The sequence below is a fragment of the Sus scrofa genome, chromosome 15 (assembly GCF_054392235.1).
Source record: "Sus scrofa isolate SSC_HxYL_T2T_F1_AM1 chromosome 15, Sscrofa_HxYL_maternal_Yorkshire_Landrace_v2.0, whole genome shotgun sequence".
NCBI classification, from domain to species: Eukaryota; Metazoa; Chordata; class Mammalia; order Artiodactyla; family Suidae; genus Sus; species Sus scrofa.
This window is the reverse complement of record NC_139397.1, coordinates 119581928-119601630: the sequence shown is the minus strand read 5'-3', so window position 1 is coordinate 119601630 and position 19703 is coordinate 119581928. Positions and strand designations below refer to the sequence as shown.

Genomic DNA, 19703 nt, shown 5'->3' with positions numbered 1-19703 from the left:
CCTTAGAAATTTTAATTCCATTTACCACCCTCAACTAGTATGTTATTATGGTATTATTTTTCTATATTTTCAAATCACCTAGGCTGTATTTATTTAGTCTATATTTGTTTGGCTTTACCTACATATTTGCCCTTTTAACGTTTGTTTCATCTCAGACCATTCTCCTGGGTTCACTTACCTTCTTTATGAAATATGTATTTTAAAATTTCTTTGCATGAGAGTCAGTAACAAATTCAGTTTGTATTTTATTAATGTCTTTGTCTTGTTCTCATTCTCTTTTTCTTTTTGGGGCCACACCTGGGGCATATGGAAGTTTCCTGGCCAGGAGTCAAATCAGAGCTACAGTTGTGACCTGTGTCACACCCATGGCAACACTGAATCCAAGCCACATCTGTGACCTGTGCTGAAGCTTGTAGCAATGCTGGGTCCCTTACCCACTGAGCAAGGGCAGGGATTCAACCTGCATCCTCACAGAGACAAAGCTGGGTACTTAACCTGCTGAGCCACAACAGAAACTCCTTATTCTCATTCTTGAATATTTTCAGTGAGTATAGAATTCTAGGTTTGCAGTTATTTTTCATATATAAGTGATATTATGTGGTATTTGTCTTTCTTTTTTTTACTATAGTTGATTTACAGTGTTCTGTCAATTTCTACTGAACAGAAAAATGACCCAGTCCTACATATGTATATATTCTTTTTCTCACATTATCCTCCATCATGTTCCATCACAAGTGATTAGGCAGCGTTCCCTGTGCTACAAACAGGATCTCACTGCTTATCTACTCCAAATGCAATAGTTTGCATCTATTAACCCCAAACTCCCAGTCCATCCCACTCCCTCCCTCTACCCCTTGGCAACCATAAGTTTGTTCTCCAAGTCCATGGGTTTCTTTTCTGTGGAAAGGTTCATTTTTGCCATGCATTAGATTCCAGATATGTGTGGTATCGTATGGTATTTGTCTTTCTCTTCCTGACTTAATTCAGTTAGTATGAGAGTCTCTAGTTCTATCCATGTTGCTGGCAGATGGCATTATTTTGTTCTTTTTTATGGATAAGTAGTAGTCCATTGTGTATATATACCACATCTTGTTAATCCATTCATTTGTTGATGGATGTTAAGGTTGTTTCCGTGTTTTGACTATTATGAATACTGCTCCAATGAACAGAGGGGTGAATGTATCTTTTTCAATGAAAGTTCTGTCTGGATATATGCCCAAAAGTGGGATTGCTGGGTCATATGGTAGTTCTATGTATAGTTTTCTAAGGTACCTCTATACTGTTTTCCACAGTGGTTGTGCCAATTTACATTCTCACCAACAGTGTAGGAGGGTACCCTTTTTTCCACACCCTCTCCAGCATTTGTTATTTGTGGACTTGTTAATGATGGCCATTCTGACAGGTTTGAGGTGGTACCTCATGTAGTTTTGATTTGTATTCCTCTAATAATTAGTGATGTTGAGCATTTTTTTTTTTTCATGTGCTTGTTGGCCATCTGTGTATCTCCTTTGGAGAAATGTCTTTTCAGGTCTTTTGCCCATTTTTCAGTTGGGTGGTTGTTTGGTTTTTTTGTTTTGTTTTGTTTTTGCTGTTGAGTTGTATAAGTTGTTTGTGTATTTTATTGATCAAGCCCCTATCAGTTGCATCATTTGAAACTGTTTTCTTTCATTCCATAGGTTGTCTTTTTGTTATTTTTATGGTTTCCTTTGCTTTGCAAAAGCTTTTGAGTTTAATTTGTCCCATTGGTTTATTTTCATTTTTATTTCTGTTTGGGAGACCGATCTAAGAAAATATTTGTACAGCTGATGTCAGAAAATGTTTAGCCTATGTTCTCTTCTAGGAGTTTGATGGTGTCTTGTCTTATGTTTAAGTCTTTAAGCCATTTTTAGTTTATTTTTCTGCATGGTGTGAGGCTGTGTTACAGTTTCATTGATTTACATGCAGCTGTCCAGTTTTCCCAGCACCATTTGCTGAAAAGACTGTCTTTTCCCCATTTTATATTCTTGCATCCTTTGTTAAAAATTAATTGACCTTAGGTGTCTGGGTTTATTTCTGGGTTCTCTAGTCTGTTCCTTTGGTCTTTATGTCTGTTTGGGTACCAGTACCATGCTGTCTTGATTACTGTGGCTTTATAATAATTGCCTGAAGTCTGGGAGAGTTATGCCTCCTGCTTGGTTTTTGTTTCTCAAGATTGCTTTGGCAATTCTGGTTCTTTTATGGTTCTGTATCAATTTTTGGATTGTTTGTTGTAGTTCTATGAAAAATGTCCTGGGTAATTTGATAGGGATTACATTGAATCTGTAGATTGCTTTGGGTAGTATGGCTGTTTTTACAATATTAATTTTTCCAACCCAGTAGCGTGAAATATCTTTCTGTTTCTTTGAATCCTCTTTCATTCCCTTGCTTGATGTTTTATAGTTCTCAGCATATGTCTTTCACTTCCTTGGTCAGGTTTATTCCTAGATATTTAATTTTTGGGGGGTGAAATTTTAAAAGGCATTGTTTTTTATATTCATTTTCTAATATTTAATTGTTAGTATACAGAAATGCAACTGATTTCTGAATGTTCATCTTGTATCCTGCTACTTTGCTGAATTCATTGCTCAGTATGAGGAGTTTTTGTGTGGAGTCCTTAGGGTTTTCTATATATAGTATCATGTCAAAGTGACAGTTTTACCTTTTCTCTTCCAATTTGGATATCTTTTATTTCTTTTGTTTGTCTGATTGCTGTGGCTAGGACTTCTAATACTATGTTGAATAACAGTGGTGAGAGTGGGCATCCTTGTCTTGTTCCAGATTTTAGTGGGAAGGCTTTCAGCTTTTCTCCATTGAGTATTATATTTGCTGTGGGCTTGTCATAAATGGCTTTTATAATGTTAAGATGTGTTCCCTCTATACCCACTTTGGTAAGAGTTTTTGCTTGAATGGATGTTGGACTTAGTGCTTTTTCTGTATCTATTGAGATGATCATGTGATTTTGACTTTGCTTTTGTTAATGTAGTGTATGATGTTGATTGATTTGTATATGTTGAACCATCCTTGTGAACCTGGGATGAATCCCACCTGGTCGTGGTGTATGATCTTTTTTCCATGCTATTGGATTTGGTTGGCTAAAATTTTTTGAGATTTTTTTGTGTCTATATTCATCAAAGATATTGGCTTATAATTTTCTTTTTTTCGCAGTATTTTTGTCTGGTTTTGGTATTAGAGTGATGGTGGCTTCATAGAATGTCTTTGGGAGTATTCCTTCTTCATCAACCTTTCAAAAAGTTTAAGAAGGATGGGTATAAGTTCCTCTTTGTATGTTTGGTAGAATTTACCTGTGAAGCCATCTGGTCCTGGACTTTTGTTTGTAGGGAGTGTTTTTATTACATATTTAATTTCGTTTCTAGTGATTGGTCTGTTCAGTTGATCTATTTCTTCTTGATTCAGTTTTGGCAAGCTGTAAGTCTCTAGAAATTTGTCCATTTCTTCTAGGTTTTCACATTTGTTGTAAATATAATTGTTCATAGTATTCTCTTATGGTTTTTGTATTTCTGTAATGTCCGTTGAGATTTCTCCTTTTTCATTTCTTATTTTGTTTATTTGGGTTTTTTTTTCTTCTCTTCTTGGTGAGTCTGGTCAGAGGTTTGTCAATTTTGTTTACCCTTTCAAAGAACCAGTTCTTGGTTTTATTGATATTTTTCTATTGGTTTTTGAATCTCTATTTTATTGATTCCCTCTCTGATCTATATGGTTTCCTTCTTTCTGCTGACTCTAGGTTTTATTTTTTCTTCTTTTTCTAATTCTTTTAGGTGGTGGGTTAAGTTGTCAATTCGAGATTTTTCTTCTTCTTTGAGGAAGGCCTGTATTGCTATGAACTTCCCTCTGAGCACTGCTTTTGCGGCCTCAGATTTTGAATGGTTGTGTTTTCATTATCATTTGTCTCAAGGTATTTTTTAATTTCCTTTTTTATTTCCTCATTGACCCATTGGGTTTTTAGTAGCATATTGTTTAGTCTCCATGTAGTCATTTTTTTTGTCATTTCTTTTCCTGTGGTTTATTTTTAGTTTCATGCCATTGTGGTCAGAAAAGATACTTGAAATAATTTCTATACTCTTAAACTTGTTGAGGTTAGTTTTGCACCACAGTATGTGACCACTTTAAATTTTATTCCAAGCTTGAAGACAAAAAAAATTGTGTTGTAAATATGCATAATGTAAAATTTAGCACTTTCACCATTTTGTGTTAAATTTGAGAATTTTTATACTGTCCAGTAGTATGAGTTTAAGCTAAAATTCTACTAACAGATTTTGTTTATAGCTTTTCAGGAACATTCCCCCCTCATTCTGCTCAGCAGTGCAACTTTCCTTGTAGCCTTTTATGGATGGGATGGAGAAAGTTTGAAAGTCCTTTGGATTCTCAGCTTTTTGAAAAGATAGTTGAGCTAGGGTCTCCTGTTAAATGCCCCATGTCTTGTCTTCTATTTTATTTTTGATGTATTCAATAATTTATTACTTTTTGCATTTTTCTTATGACACAGATCAAAGAGCTATAAGAAATGGACCATTAATTTCATATAATTTGGGCTTAAAATATAATAGAAAATAGAGTAAAAATAGTCACTGTATCAAATTACTTTACAAAATGTGTTCTGTATAATACCTTATTCAATTCAATGAGCTTTTTTTTTTATAAAAGAAAGATCTTATTATACAAAATATAATGAATACTTGTTTTTATCATAAAATTCTTCTGCTTATTTCTATTATATTACTATTACTAAGCAACAGACTTACTTTCTACTTATAATAATGCTATAGATTAATTCATTTTAATTGCTTCATCCTTCCATCAACACCAGTTACACATCACCTCTACAAATTGTTTATTCCTTTCCCTTTTTTAAATTGTTTTTTTTTAATTTAAATTTTATTGAAGTATAGGTTGTATTAGCTTCAGGTACACAGCAAAGTAAATCAGTCATACATATCAGTATATCCATTCTTTTTTCCCATATAAGTTATTACAAACTATTGAGTAGATTTTCCTGTGCTATACTGTAGGTTCTCATTATTCATTATTTTATACAGTAGTGTGTGTATGTTATTCCCACCCTCCCAATTCTTCCCTCCCCGAACAGTTTCACCTATGGTAACCATAAGATTAGTTTTTTTTAAATTTTAAAGTTTATTGAAGTACAGTTGATTTACAGTGTCGTGAAGAATATTTACATTCCTTTTTTCCCTATGCTTTTATTTTATTTTTTAATTGTTATTTCCCCAATACAGTTCTTTTTCTACTGTACAGCATGGTGACCCAGTTACACGTACATGTATACATTCTTTTTTCTCACATTATCATGCTCCATCATAACTGACTAGACATAGTTCCCAGTTCTACACAGCAGGATCTCATTGCTAATCCATTCCAAAGGCAATAGTTTGCATCTATTAACCCCAAATTCCCAATCCATTCCACTCCTTCCCCCTCCCCCTCCCCCTCCCCCTTGGCAACTGCAAGTCTATTCTCCATGTCCATGGTTTTCTTTTCTGTGGAAACATCCAGTTTTGAAATCTGTGAGTTTTTTTTCTGTTCTATAAAGCTTTACATCAAAAAAAAAAAAAGAATCAAAAAATGGGCAGAAATTCTAAATAGATATTTCTCCAAAGAAGGACAGATGGCCAAAAAACACATGAAAAGATGTTCAACATCACTGATTACCAGAGAAATGCAAGTCAAAACTATAATGAGGTATCACCGCACACCAGTCAGAATGTCCATCATCAAAACAAATCTAATAACTAAATTGTAGAGAGGCTGTAGAGAAAAGAAAACCTTTTTACACTGTTACTGGGAATGTAAATTGGTATGATCTCTATGGAAAACAGTATGGAGGTTCCTCAGAAAACTAAAAATATAATTGCCATATGATCCAGCAATCCCACTCCTGGACATATATCCAGAGAAAACCATAATTTGAAAAGACACATGCACCCCAGTGTTTGCTGCAGTACTATTTACAATAGCCAAGACATGGAAGCCACCTAAATGTTCATCAACAGAGAAATGGATAAAGAAGATGTACATATATGCAATGAAATATTATTCAGCCATAAAAGGAATGAAATAATGCAACTTGCAGCAACATGGATGCTACTAGAGTCTCATACTGGGTGAAGTTAGTCAGACCAATACAAATATCATATGATGTCACTTACATGGGAAATCTAACTTAAAAATCATACAAAAGAACTTGTCTTCTGTATTTTGTGACCTTGAATACCACTACTTCAGTTTGCCTGATTGGGAAATGCCTTCAAGGCAAATGTAACTTCAGGATCTAGTTTACTTCATGAGTGCCTGCCAGGGCTTGGAGTTTTACAGATTACTTCCTATAATTTTCAACTCTTTTATGCTTTAAATAAGATAGTTTTAATAATTAGCATTTATAGTTTTCTATAGCCAGTTTGGTTCTGATAGTCTAGATGCCAGTTGCTGAAAAACTGATCCTGCCCTTTTAACCACTATGCTGACACACAGGTTGACACTTGGATTCCTTTTTCCTCACTTCTTGGGAGAAGAGAGTCACAAACATAATGTTAGGAAGCCTCATACACCACTATAATCTCAACCATGGGAAAAAGATGTTGAATTATTAATTTAAAACCTCCCAACAAACAAAAATCCAGGCTTTCTAGGTGGATTCTACCAAACATTTAAAGAAGAATTAATATCAGTTTTAGATTCTTCAAAAATATAGAAGGGAGCAAGTCCAAACTCATATTACAAGGCCAGCATTACCATGACACCAAAACTAAAGAAGGACATTACAAGAAAATTATAGACCAATACTCCTGATGAGCATAGATACAAAAATCCTCACCAGTAATTAGCAAAACAAATTCAGCAATATATTAAAAGTATCATACATGTTACATTAAAATGATCAAGTTGGGTTTTTTCCAGGGATGCAAGGGTAGTTCAAAATCTGCAAATCAATTAATATGATATATTAATAAAAAGAAGGATAAAAGTTGTATGATCATCTCAATAGATGCAGAAAAAAACATTTGACAAAATTTAACGTCCACTCAGGAGAAGAACTCTCAACAAGGTGAGTATAAAGGGAATGTACCACAACATAACAAAGGCCATATATGAAAAGCCCACAGCTAATATCATACTCAGTGGTGAACAACTGAACGCTTTCCCTCTAAAATTAGGAACAAAACAAGGATGCCCACTCTTACTACTTTATTCAACATGATACCGGAAGTCCTAGCCAGAGCAGTTAGGAAAGAAAAAGAAAAGTCATCCAAATTAGAAAGGAAGAAGACATGATCTTATATATAGAAAAAGAAACTCCTCCAAAAAAAAAAAAACATTAAAACTCAATAAAATTGAAGGATACAAAATCAATATTAAAAAATCAGTTGCAGGATTTCCCTTGTGGCTCAGCAGGTTAAGAATCTGGTGTTATCCGTGCTGTGGCTCTGATTATACCTGTAGTGCAGGTTTGATCCCTTGGCCCAAGAACTTTTGTCTGCTGCAGCCATGGCCAAAAAAAAAAAAAATCAATGGCATTTCTATACACTAATAGCAAACTGTCAGAAAGGAAAATTACGAACAATCTCATTTACAGTTGCATCAAAGAGAATAAAATACCTAGAGATCAGTTTAATCAAGGAGGTGAAAGACCCATACACTGAAAACTATAAGACATTGATAAAATAATTTGAAAAAGACACAAATAAATGGAAAGATATTCCATGTTTATAGATTGGAAGACAATGTTAAAATGTTCCTGCTACCTAAAGCAATCTATAGTTTGAATGCAATCTCTATCAAAATTCTAATGGCATTTTTTACAGAAATAGGAAAATAATCCTAAAATTTGTATGGAAACCCAAAGACCCCAAATGGCCAAAGAGATATTGAGAAAGAATATTAAAGCTAGAAGCATCACACTTCCTGATTTCAAACTATATTACTAAACTCTAGTGATCAATACAGTATGGTGTTGGCATAAAGAGACACATGTCTCAATGGAACAGAATAGAGCCCAGAAATAAACCTACATATATATGGTCAATTAATTCATGACAAAGGAGCCAAGAATATAAAATGGTGAAAGGGCAGTTTCTTCATTAAATGGTAAGCTTTCACCCTGTACCTGTTAAAATGTTGGTGAGGATGTGGAGAAAAGAGAATCCTTGTGCACTGTTGGTAGGAATATAAATTGGTGCAGCTAAACAATATGGAGATTTCTCAACAAATTAAAAATAGAACTACCAGATGATCCAGCAATTCCACCTCCAGGTATTTATCCAGAGAAAATGAAATCGCTGTCTCAAAAAGATATCTGCCTCCTCATGTTCATTGCGGCATTTACGATAGCCAAGATATGGAAACGACCTAAATGGCCATCCACAGCCAATGGATTAGAAAAATGTTCTGTAAATACTCAATGGAATATTAGCCCTAAAAAAGGAAAAACCCTGCCATTTGCCACAACCCGAATGGACTTTGAGGACATTATGATAAGTGGAATAAGTGAGACAGAGAAGGACGCATACTGTATGATCATTGAATTTACATATGCAATCTAAATAAAAGAATTCGTAGATTCAGAGAACAGATTCGTGGTTACCAGAGGTCAGGTTTAGGGGTGGGTAAAATGGGTGAAGGTGATCAAAGGTATAAACTTCCAGTTATAAGATAAATAAGTCCTTGGGATCTAATGTACAGCATGGTGACCACAGTTAACAATACTGCGTTATGTATTTGAAAGTTATTAAGAGAGCATATCTTAATGATCAAAGGTATAAACTTCCAGTTAAAGATAAATAAGTCCTTGGGAACTAATGTACAGCATGGTGACCACAGTTAACAATACTGCGTTATGTATTTGAAAGTTATTAAGAGAGCATATCTTAAAAGTTCTCATCACAAGAAAATAATTGTAATTGTGTGATGATGGAGGTTAACTTACTGTGATAAGCAGTTCATAATATATTCAAATATAAAATCATTATGTTGTACATTTAAAAGTAATACAATGTCAGTTATACCTAAAATTTAAAAAAAAAATTTAAAGACACCTAAAATACTAAGGTGGAGAGGCATGCTTTTTTTTTCACATTAGCAAAATAGTGTATAAATTTTAAATGTCTTAAAATATTGGTATTGTGTTATGGAGCTCCAGTTTGGACGAGAATTTCAAGTTGAGACATTTTAGCAAAAAGTAAAAGAACAGAGGCTGAAAGTGATGTCGGACGTCTTTTGATCTTAGAGGTTTTGACTACCGAGGTTATTTGGATTGGATACTGGATACTGAACTATCTTTGATAATGTGGTTTCTGTAGAGTGTTGGGGCTAAACTTTTGTTAGACTTAAAAAGAGAATGCAGGCCATGGATGTGTCAAAAAGACTATAATGACATTAGAACCTGATTTTTATTTACATTAGGGTATATGTGACTAGGAGATTAACATGTTATAAATCTAATAACATACAAAAACGAATCACTAGGAATGCATACCATATGTATGTCTATATTTTATGGATATATTCAGAAATTATGTTTGAAATTCAGACTGAAAATTCAGTGCTTCTTATATGTTTTGTATCAAGGTTCCCAGACGTCAAGATAATGAGAAGAATAATATTTACTTAGAACTAATGCGATATGACAATACAAAACAGTGTCTTGTCTTGGTAGGGAGTGTTCAAGTACATCTTTATGAAGTAATTCAGGTATGAATCAAAATCATTTTTCACATTGGTGTTTGTTGTTAAGATTTATCTATACCGGATGGAATCCTTTTGCTTATTATCTGTCTTATGTGCTTAGTAAACAATATCTCTTCCTGGCTCCAAAAAAAAAAAAAAAAAAAGGAGTTGTTTGTAACAGCATCATGTTTTAAAAATTTATTTTCTGGAAGGGCAGTGATATAGCACTAAGCATGGTTTTGTTGGTTTTGTTTTCTGAATTTTTTTTTCAGTTTTTCTTTTTAGGGCTGCACCTGCAGCATATGGAAGTGCCCAGGCTAGGGGTCAAATCAGAGCTACAGCTGCCAGCCTACACCATAGCCACAGCCACAGTCACAGCCATAGCAGTGTGGGATCTGAGCCGTGTCTGCAGCCTACACCACAGCTCACGGCAACACCAGATCCTTAACCCACTGAGCAAGGCCAGGGATTGAACCCTCAACCTCATGGTTCCTAGTCAGATTCGTTAACCACTGAACCACAACGGGAACTCCTGAAATGTTTTAAAACAAGGCTCAAACCACGGACTCTCTTAATTGGCTGCACTGGTTTCAGTTCAGTTCTTTTATCTTTAGCTGGCTGCTTGCAGTCTGCCCTATGCATGTGTCACTTAGGAGTCAGCCAAAGTTTTGGGCAGAGCTGATACGCATATTCTTCTGGTGGTTCCTTCTCTCTTTCGCTTTTTCTCTTCTAGGAGCCCCTCCCTCATTTTCCAATAGCCATGGTTGCCCCGAACTCAGAGGAAGAGAACTAATTGAAAGAACGAGTATGAACAACTTGAAAAGTTTTCAGAAATATTTGTTAGGATGGAAATTAAGGAAGCTCTCAAAGACTAATGGCCTAGGCCATTGCAAGCATTCCTATTAGCCTATTTCAGGATAATCTGACTATCAAAAAATCATTATAAATACTGAATAAAGAAAAATCCATGAATTCTTGGTGATCTTCAAAAAAGAAAAACAGCAAGGGAATAAAAAAGGAAATTTAAAAAATTTGAATATGTATATACATATGTATATGTATATACACACACACACACACACACACACACACATACAGGCAGGAGTTCCTTCTGTGGCATGGTGATTAATGATCCAGCTTGTCTCTGTGGCCCCAGAACTTCAGATGTGGCTCGGATCTGGCATTGCTCTGGCTGAGGCGAGGCCAGCAGCTGTGGCTCTGATCCAACCCCTAGCCTGGGTGCCAGGGTTTTCACTAAATGAGAATTAGTGATCAGAATGTCTGAAAGACATGCCAGATAGCATGGGGCTTAAAAGAGGAAAATTGTTTTTATCCACATGAAATAAGATCTGGAAGCAATAGCCGAGTGTGTAGAGAATGCCACTCCACCACCTGACCTTGAGGGATGTGGGCCTTCACTTGAGGAGTCTATGGGGAGCGGCATCCTTTGTGGTGAGTCAGGTCTGAGGTCAAGCAACGGGGGACTGTGCAGTGGAGCAGTAAAAGATGCAATGTTGTTTGTCAGCCATGGAATGGGGAGTCCATGAGCTGCAGTAGAAAATGCTGGGAAGAAAGGGAACCATCTAATAGATGTTAGATAAGAGGTGAGACTCAGAGCACAGCAGAGGGACCAGTGATGGTGACCAATGATATGAAAGCGTTACCTGGTTAAATAGGTTCCAACAGTGCCCAAGAGATGAGAGAAACACTCAGGTCTGTCATGAGTCAGCCTATCAGGTAGATTCATGTCTAACCCCTCAAAAGGAGTGCAGGCATGGCAGTTCTCTAAGACTTCCAAACAGGGGAAGTATAAGTAGCAGGAACAATTTCCTTTAAAACATAAATGTCAATATTAACATTTATGTCTGATTCAATCTGGAATTTTCATTTTCTTCCAAATATTCATATTTGTATTTTAGCTATGAAATTAATATTTTAATTTAGTAATATTTTAATAAATTAAAAATCATTACCGGAGTTCCCATCGTGGCTCAGTGGTTAACAAATCTGACTAGGAACCATGAGGTTGCGGGTTCAATCCCTGGCTTTGCTCAGTGGGTTAAGGATCTGGCGTTGCCGTGAGCTGTGGTGTAGGTTGCAGATGAGGCTCAGATCCCGCGTTGCTGTGGCTCTGGCTGTGGTGTAGGCTAGCAGTTGTAGCTCCAATTCGAGCCCTAGCCTAGGAACCTCCATATGCCGGGGAAGCAGCCCAAGAAATGACAAAAAGACACACACACACAAATTACCTTTTTGATGTATGTAATGGTTTAGATAATATACAAGTGACTACATCAGTGATTCTATATTTAAGAATTTTATTATTTGTTACTTTTTTCTAGAAAGGATGCTTTACTGAAGACCTCCAAATGTTGAATAAAAACACAGTAAGAACTTTGCTGAAACTTCCAAAGCTTTGTGCACACACTTAATATTTCATGTAACTTTGCTCTGATACTGTTTTTTTCTTTTGTTACCATATCTGTCACTGTTTGAATTAATGGAAATATCTTAAAGAGAAAGTATAGTATTTGCTCACAAAATCTTCATCTCCACCTTTTTAAAAATGCTGCTATCTTACTGTTAAATGGTGAACAAGAAAATTAGAAATTGTTGGGTAAGAGAGTAAAATGCCTCTGTCTGCCTCCCTGACTGCATAGCCTCAGGATCTTCATTGCTGAATTGAGGAAATATTCTTTTCCTCCTTGAATAGTTTCTAAACAGTTGTTTAAAGTTCACTTGAATTTCTTTGTAAGTACTTTAAAAATTATAACCTTCATTAATTTATCTTCTACTCAGAGAGGCTTATGCTGCCAAGAGCTAAATTGGGACAAGAAATAAACAAAAAAACCCAGAATAATGGACATTTGAGGTCATAACCTCTGACCCCCTCCTTCATTTCACATATGAGCAAGCTGGGGCTCAGAGAGATGAAATCACTTGTCTAAGTCAAAATTTTATCTGTAGGGAAGTGGAGATGGGAAAAGTGTGAACAAATACTTTAAAAAATATGTACATGGGAGTTCCCATCATGGCACAGCAGAAACGAATCTGACTAGGAACCCTGAGGTTGTGAGTTTGATCCCTGGCCTCGCTCAGTGGATTAAGGATCCGGCCTTGCCATGGCTGTGGCATAGACCAGCAGCTGCAGCTCTGATTCGACCCCTAGCCTGGGAACCTCCATATGCCATAGGTGTGGCCCTAAAAAAAAAAAGCAAAAAAAAAAACATACATGGATATGAATATATACATACATATGTGTATATGGATCTCAGCATAATTCTGTTGACAACTATAAATTGATATTTTTCATATTTTAATCATAATAGTCCTAAAATTTAACATAATTTTTTTTAACATTTCAAGAACACCATAAATTACTCTTTAGGAATTACTTGTGTAAATTTTTAAAAATCAGGATATTCATGCTTTGGTTTTTCTAACTTACAGATTTGTGAGGTAAAAATATCACTTGCTATCATTTCTCTATTAAAATATCTTTCTGATCAAACAATAAAATTTGGCACATGTTTAGTTTATCTGCAGGATGGAAGTGGAATTTATGTTCTCCTACGGAAACTTTGGTTATGGATTTTCGCATCAGGTTAGTTCCCTCTTTTGAAAATAATTCTGCAGCTTTTTAATCAAATCATCCTCCTGAGCCTCTATCCTTTCCAGTCTGATAAATTCTTTAAGATAAATATTTTTTAAAGAATGTCATTTTTCTCTAAAGAAAAATGAAACTTTACCATTATTTGTTTATAGATTTTAAAATAATGATATTTTATTCAAAATGTCTTTATTATAAAACTTGTGTGTGTATGTGTGTACTTATGTAATTAAAAACAAAATTAGGTATTTGAGAAGTAAGTGCAGATTTTTATATATAAAAATAATATTTAAAATGGACTCATTGATGTTATTCAGATATTTTGTACTCTAATCACATATAATTATCTTTTCTCCCTATAATTATTTCAACATCAACCCTTCTTGATTCATCAAGAGAGTAATATGCCCAAAGAATATATCTTTCTAGCTTTAGCCTGCCCTTTAAATTTACTGCACATATCCATGTTGCAGTGAAAAATTTTGTGCGGTAACCTGTATCCTTTGCTTTCATTATGTCCTTAGGCCGAATTCCTAGAATGGAAATTATTGTCAGTAATGACCTTTTCAAGGAATTGTTCTAGAAAAGTTGTACCAACATATACTCTCACCAAGTGTGTGGAAGAACTCTTGGTGTCCCTGGGTATTATCACAGCTTTGGGGCATTTATAAATCTAATCCCATTAGTACTGCTGTTACACAAGAGAAATGACCCCTATACTTTACAAATAATCTTTAATTTTTAGTTTTTGCTATTTTTTATACTCTTTGTTATTTTTTAATTAGGAATTGAGAATCAGTACGTCAGTCTATTAAATAAGTTTACTGCTGTGTGAACTGGGAAATCCCTGAAAAATGTATTTTTAAATTTTGCCAATGATGTATCATAATGATTCTCAATACATTTTGAATCACAGGTAATGTACTGACGAAAGCCAGTAGACGCAGCTTTTTATTCTTTTTTCCTTTTCTGCTTTGATTTGTCATTCTTTTCATGCTCCCTATTTTCTTATTGTGAATTAGCCTTAGAGGGATCCCTAATTGCTTAGTCCTTTTTGTGACAATCATACATAGCTTATGAGCACCAACTTCCAGGGTAGGTGTTGTGTCTGAATATAACATGTATAATCCCATTCTTAGGGAGGTAGAGCCTTTTCAAATAAGGCTGCGTAAACATTGTATTGTTTTATGTAAGTGGACTCTACTAAAAACTAGGAACAAAGTTACTATAAGGAAAACAGTGGGAAATTTAACAGAAGTTCTACTTGATTTTACGTCTATGAACTTTTCAGTAACGTGGCCCCCTACTTGCCTACCGTGATAATGTCTAAAGAGTACTTGCACTGGGGGAGATAAAGCTGCATTTAAATCCTGGCTCTAATGCCTGTTGGGTAACCCTGAGCAAATTATTGATCTTCAGTGTTATCTGTCAAATAGGCATGGTTATCTACTTCATTGGATTGCTGAAAGGATTAATAATATTAAAACCTATAATTCTTGGCAGGAAGTGAACGGGAATTGTGATTAAATAATGTTAATATATACTTACTATTTTCTTCAGTTAAAACCTCTTCAGAAAATTATTGAGCCATCTATGTTTATGAATGTTGCACCGCCTCCAGAAAGAACGGATCCTGTGACGTACGTATTAAAGTCCTAATACACAGTCCTCTCCTGTGACATTTAAAACATTTAATCCATTTGATGGAGTGTCCTGGCTGTCTTAAGACATGGCCAGATGAGCTAGACTGCAGGGTAAAGAAAGCCCTGAATTGTTTTGCTTAAGATTTTGAGTTCCTGGGGGTAGCCCTGCAGAGAGGAATTGAGGAGGTCCGGAGGTAAGAAAAAGAAGAGAAGGGTTGCCAGCTTCCTAGCTGACAGAGGGAAAGGGGAAGGAAAGTTAGCCAGTGAGATACTCCTTTTGTAGAAAGAGGTGAGGAACTTTTAAGATCAAGGTGCCTAACAGTTGTCAGTTATCTGCTCTGGCAGCATTACCGCTACTTCCACACATTCCAGTTGTTACTTCCAAATCTTCAGCAAAAAGTCTATGGTCAAAAAATGTTACCTAAAATATGTTAACCAGTCTTGAAACTTCAACAGTAAAAATAGAACAAAGAAGAGCACCTGAGAGAGAGACATTTAATCTATGGTGCTATCCAAGAATAGGGAATGAAAAATACTTGAAATGGGATTGGGGGAACTAGGTATAGAATAGGAAATTATATTAAAGTGCTGATTGTCCATCAGTGCTGGGTGTTATCCTTTAAAAATTAATTTTTTTCCATTTGATATCAGTGATTTGCTGAAATAGTGGCATTAATGTTTCTCTTAGGTTTATTGCTATTTCCTTATCCATCTATTGATTGGGTAAACATTTATTGATTATTTGCCATACCCCCAAGGCACTAAAAATACAAAGATAAATAAGGCCTAGTCCCTGCCCTCAAGTAGCTCACGGTTTAATGCAAAGGTAATATGTAAACAAGAATATGATAATACAAATGGGATGGAGTCCTTCTAGAGATAAACATAAAGGACTTTGGGATACAGCAAAGGAGCTTCTCATACTTCTTAGGGAGTTAGAGGGAAAATAGTATCAAGTAAGCCTCCACAAAAGAAAAAGTGCTTGAAGTAAGACTTGAGAAATGAGTAGTGATGCATCAGGTTGATTTTGTAAGGCTAAGAAGGCACATTCCCCAAAGAAGGCACATAGTAAAAGGTGGGGACCACAGAGTCCATGTTATGTTGGAGAACAATGAGCAGTTAGTTATAGGCTGCTAAGTGCATCGGAGCAAGGAGGGGAGCAGTGGAAGATGAGCTGGGACAGTGGTCAGGGGCAAGATAGGGTGGTCAAGAGGTCAGGCTCTATAGCTAGACTACCTGGACTCTGCCATGTACCAGCTGTGTAAACTTGGACAAGTTACCCAGACTCTTTGTGCCTCATCTATTGAATGGGATAAAAATAATAACCAACTGAGGTATTGTGAACATTAAATAAGTTACGTATAAAGCACTTGGAATGTAGTAGCAAATAGTAGAATTCTCAGCTGTTAGCTACTTAAGGTAATAAATGTTTTATAATCACCATCATCATCATTGTAGGTTTACACTTCTCAAATGTGAGTAGATTTTACTCTTTTGAGTCCTCAGGAGTGTGGCAGGGCAACACAAAGACACTGGAAAATAGGGTGACTTTGCTCAAAGATTTTGAGAAGGAAGATGTCATCTTAAAACCAACATCTACACATTACAGTGGAATAAGAAAGTCACAAAATTTCAAGATAACAAAATGATTCTAAGAAATGGTGTGATTTATGTCTGATTGCATTAAATTACACCTCCAGGAACCTTCACTGTCCTTTACCCTACTGTACAGCCCAGGGAACTATGTCCAATCTCTTGGGTTAGAACATGATGGAGGATAGAAGGAAAAAAGAAAAGAAGGTACATAAGTATGACTGGGTCACTTTGCTATGCAACAGAAATTGAAGGAACATTGTAGGTCGACTATACTTTAATAGAAATTTTTTAAAAAGAAAAATGTGGAGGTGCTTCAGTTGTAGAGCCATGAAGAATTAAAAAAAATATTAAAATATAGTTGATTTACAATATTCCTTCAATTCCGCTGAAGAATTTTAAGTGGAGGACATACCATGATCAACTTGCATTTTCTATGATTCTATGAATAGGGTTGAATAGGCTGGTGGTTCCCATCACATACCTATTCAACTCGCTTATCTGACCTGTATGTAAAACAGATGTATCTTGGAGAATTACAGCAGATTTTTGTAAGCTTAACTGGGTGGCAACTCCAATTGCAGAAGTGGTTTCACTGCTTGAGCGAATAAACACACCCTCTGGTGCCCCATGTGCAACTCTTGATCTGGCAAATGCTTTTTTCTCTATTTGTGAGTAAAGACCATCAAAAACAGTTTGCTTTCAGCATGTAAACCAGCAATACACTTTCACTGTCCTACCTCAGAGAATATCAACTCTCTGCCCTTTATCCTAATTTAGTAGATAGGAATCTTGATTACTTTCTCTTATATAAGAAATTGCACTGTCCCTTACAGTGATGCTCTTGGTAGCAGGAGTAGTCAAGAGGGCACTCTCTCAGGCTTTCTGACTTCTTTCTTCTTTCCTAGCTCTATCCTCTAGTTGTCCCAGGTGAACAGGTGAGCTTACAGTGTGAAAGAGAGAGTGATTAAATGGTGCCAGCTAACACAGATTTTAGAAATGTACTTTTGGGAGTTCCCTTCTGGTGTAGCAGGTTAAGGATCTGGTATTGTCACCGCAGCAGCTCATGTCACTGCTGCAACTTCCATGTGTTGTGGAAGCGGCCAAAAAAAAAAGTATACTTTTGTACAATTTTAATATTTAACTTTATTACCATTCTCCAGAAATGTTATTATACCACAACCAATAGAATATCCAGCATTCTTATCCCCAGACCTGAAAGTTACTGTTGGAGCACCTCCTGCAGCACCCCAGATGAAACAGCCATCTGTAGTGAGACTTGAGAAACTTCAGCAGCAACCCCGGGAAAGGTAAAAAGCAAACAAAAAATTTTTTTTCATCTTATTTATGTATTATTTGAGTATTACTTTTTTCCTTTGAGACTTGGGCTTGCTGTTGGTCCCAGAAACCTTCATCATGGTATTTCATGGGTTGAGATTGTTCCAGAGTTTTGGTGAGAATATTCAAGTATTTCTTTTAAAAACTTGATGCTGTGGCAAGAAAAAAAAAGGTGAGAACTCATTAAAAAGGGAGAAAGTATATTTGCCCTCCCTCTTCACTCAACAGTACATTGTATAGATGTCATGCTCTTTTTTGTATTTCTCATCTTTTTTTCCTCTATGCTTTAGATATTTTCTTCTGACCTATCTTATTATTCACTGCTTTTTTTTTCTTTGTTTCCAATCTGCTGCTAAGCCGAGTTCTTAGTTTATTTCCTTTTCAGTTATAGAATTTTCTTTTCTTTTCTTTTCTTTGTCTTTTGTCCTCTTTTTAGGGCCATGCCCATGGCATATGGAGGTTTCCAGGCTAGGGGTCTAATCGGAGCTGTTGCTGCTGGCCTACGCCACAGCCACAGTAACACCAGATCCGAGCCACGTCTGCGACCTACACCACAGCTCACTGCAACGCCGGATCCTTAACCCACTGAGTGAAGCCAGAGATTGAACCCGAAACCTCATGATTCCTAGTCGGATTCATTTCCACTGCTCCATGATGGGAACTCCTAGAATTTTCATTTATTTTATAGTTCTTCTTCACAAAAATCCTGTTTTATTTTTAAATTTTTGAACATATTAATCATTATTATTTCAAAGGTCATCTGTGAAACTTGATTATTTGGATTTCCTGTAAGTCTATCCCTCCCCCTTTTTTGTAGTGTATTTTTCTGGTTTTGGTATCAGGCTGATTGTGGCCTCATAGAATGAGCTTGGGAATATTCCTTCCTCTGCTATTTTTTGGAAGAGTATCAGAAGGATGGGTGTTAACTCTTCTCCTAAATGTTTGATAGAATTGGCCTGTGAAGCCATCTGGTCCTGGATTTTGTTTCTTGGAAATTTTTAAATTTCAGTTTGTATTTCAGAACTTGTGATTGGCCTATTCATATTTTCTATTTCTTCCTGGTTCAGTCTTGGAAGACTGCACCTTTCTAAGAATTTGTCCATTTCTTCTAAGTTGTCCATTCTATGGGCATATAGTTGCTTGTAGTAGTCTTTTTTGATCCTTTGTATTTCTGTGCGATAGTTTTAATTTCTCCTTTTCCATTTCTAATTTTATTGATTTGAGACCGCTCCCTTTTTTTTCTTGATGAGTCTGGCTAAAGGCTTGTCAATTTTATTGATCCTTTCAAATAACCAACTTTTTGTTTCACTGATCTTTTCTATTGTTTTCTTCATCTCTATCTCATTTATTTCTGCTCTGATCTTTATGATTTCTTTCCTTCTGATAACTTTGGGCTTTATTTTTCTTCCTTTAGTTGCTTTAGAATAAGGTTAGATTGTTTGTTTGGGATTTTTTTCTTGTTTCCTGAGGTGAAATTTTATTGCTATAAACTTCCCTCTGAGAACTGCTTTTACTGAATCCCATAGTTTTGGATCATTGTGTCTTCATTGTCATTTGTCTCTGGGTATTTATTTATTTCCTCTTTGATTTCTTCAGTGACCATTGGTTCTTTAGTAGCATATTGTTTAGTTTCCATGTGTTTCTGTTTTTTGCAGGTTTTTTTTTTTGTGGTTGATTTCTAGTCTCATAGTGTTGTGATCAGGAAAAAAATGCTTGATTTGATTTCAGTTTTCTTAAATTTACTGAGGCTTGATTCGTAGCCTAAGATGTGATCTACCCTGGAGAGTGTTCCATGTGTCCTTGAGAAG

The 19703-nt window shown here is 35.7% G+C and overlaps 1 protein-coding gene and 1 long non-coding RNA gene across 2 annotated transcripts in view; both read left to right on the top strand.

The window, feature by feature from the left end:
• Nucleotides 1-19703, top strand: part of LOC146396078 (uncharacterized) — a 1511729-nt gene that overhangs the window by 196514 nt on the left and 1295512 nt on the right. The window lies entirely within an intron of this gene.
• Nucleotides 1-19703, top strand: part of CATSPERT (catsper channel auxiliary subunit tau) — a 144013-nt gene that overhangs the window by 25124 nt on the left and 99186 nt on the right. The window contains 5 exon segments of the mRNA XM_021075702.2: nt 9616-9738; nt 12054-12098; nt 13247-13315; nt 14882-14961; nt 17721-17867. Coding sequence (XP_020931361.2) covers nt 9616-9738; nt 12054-12098; nt 13247-13315; nt 14882-14961; nt 17721-17867 — 464 coding nt within the window.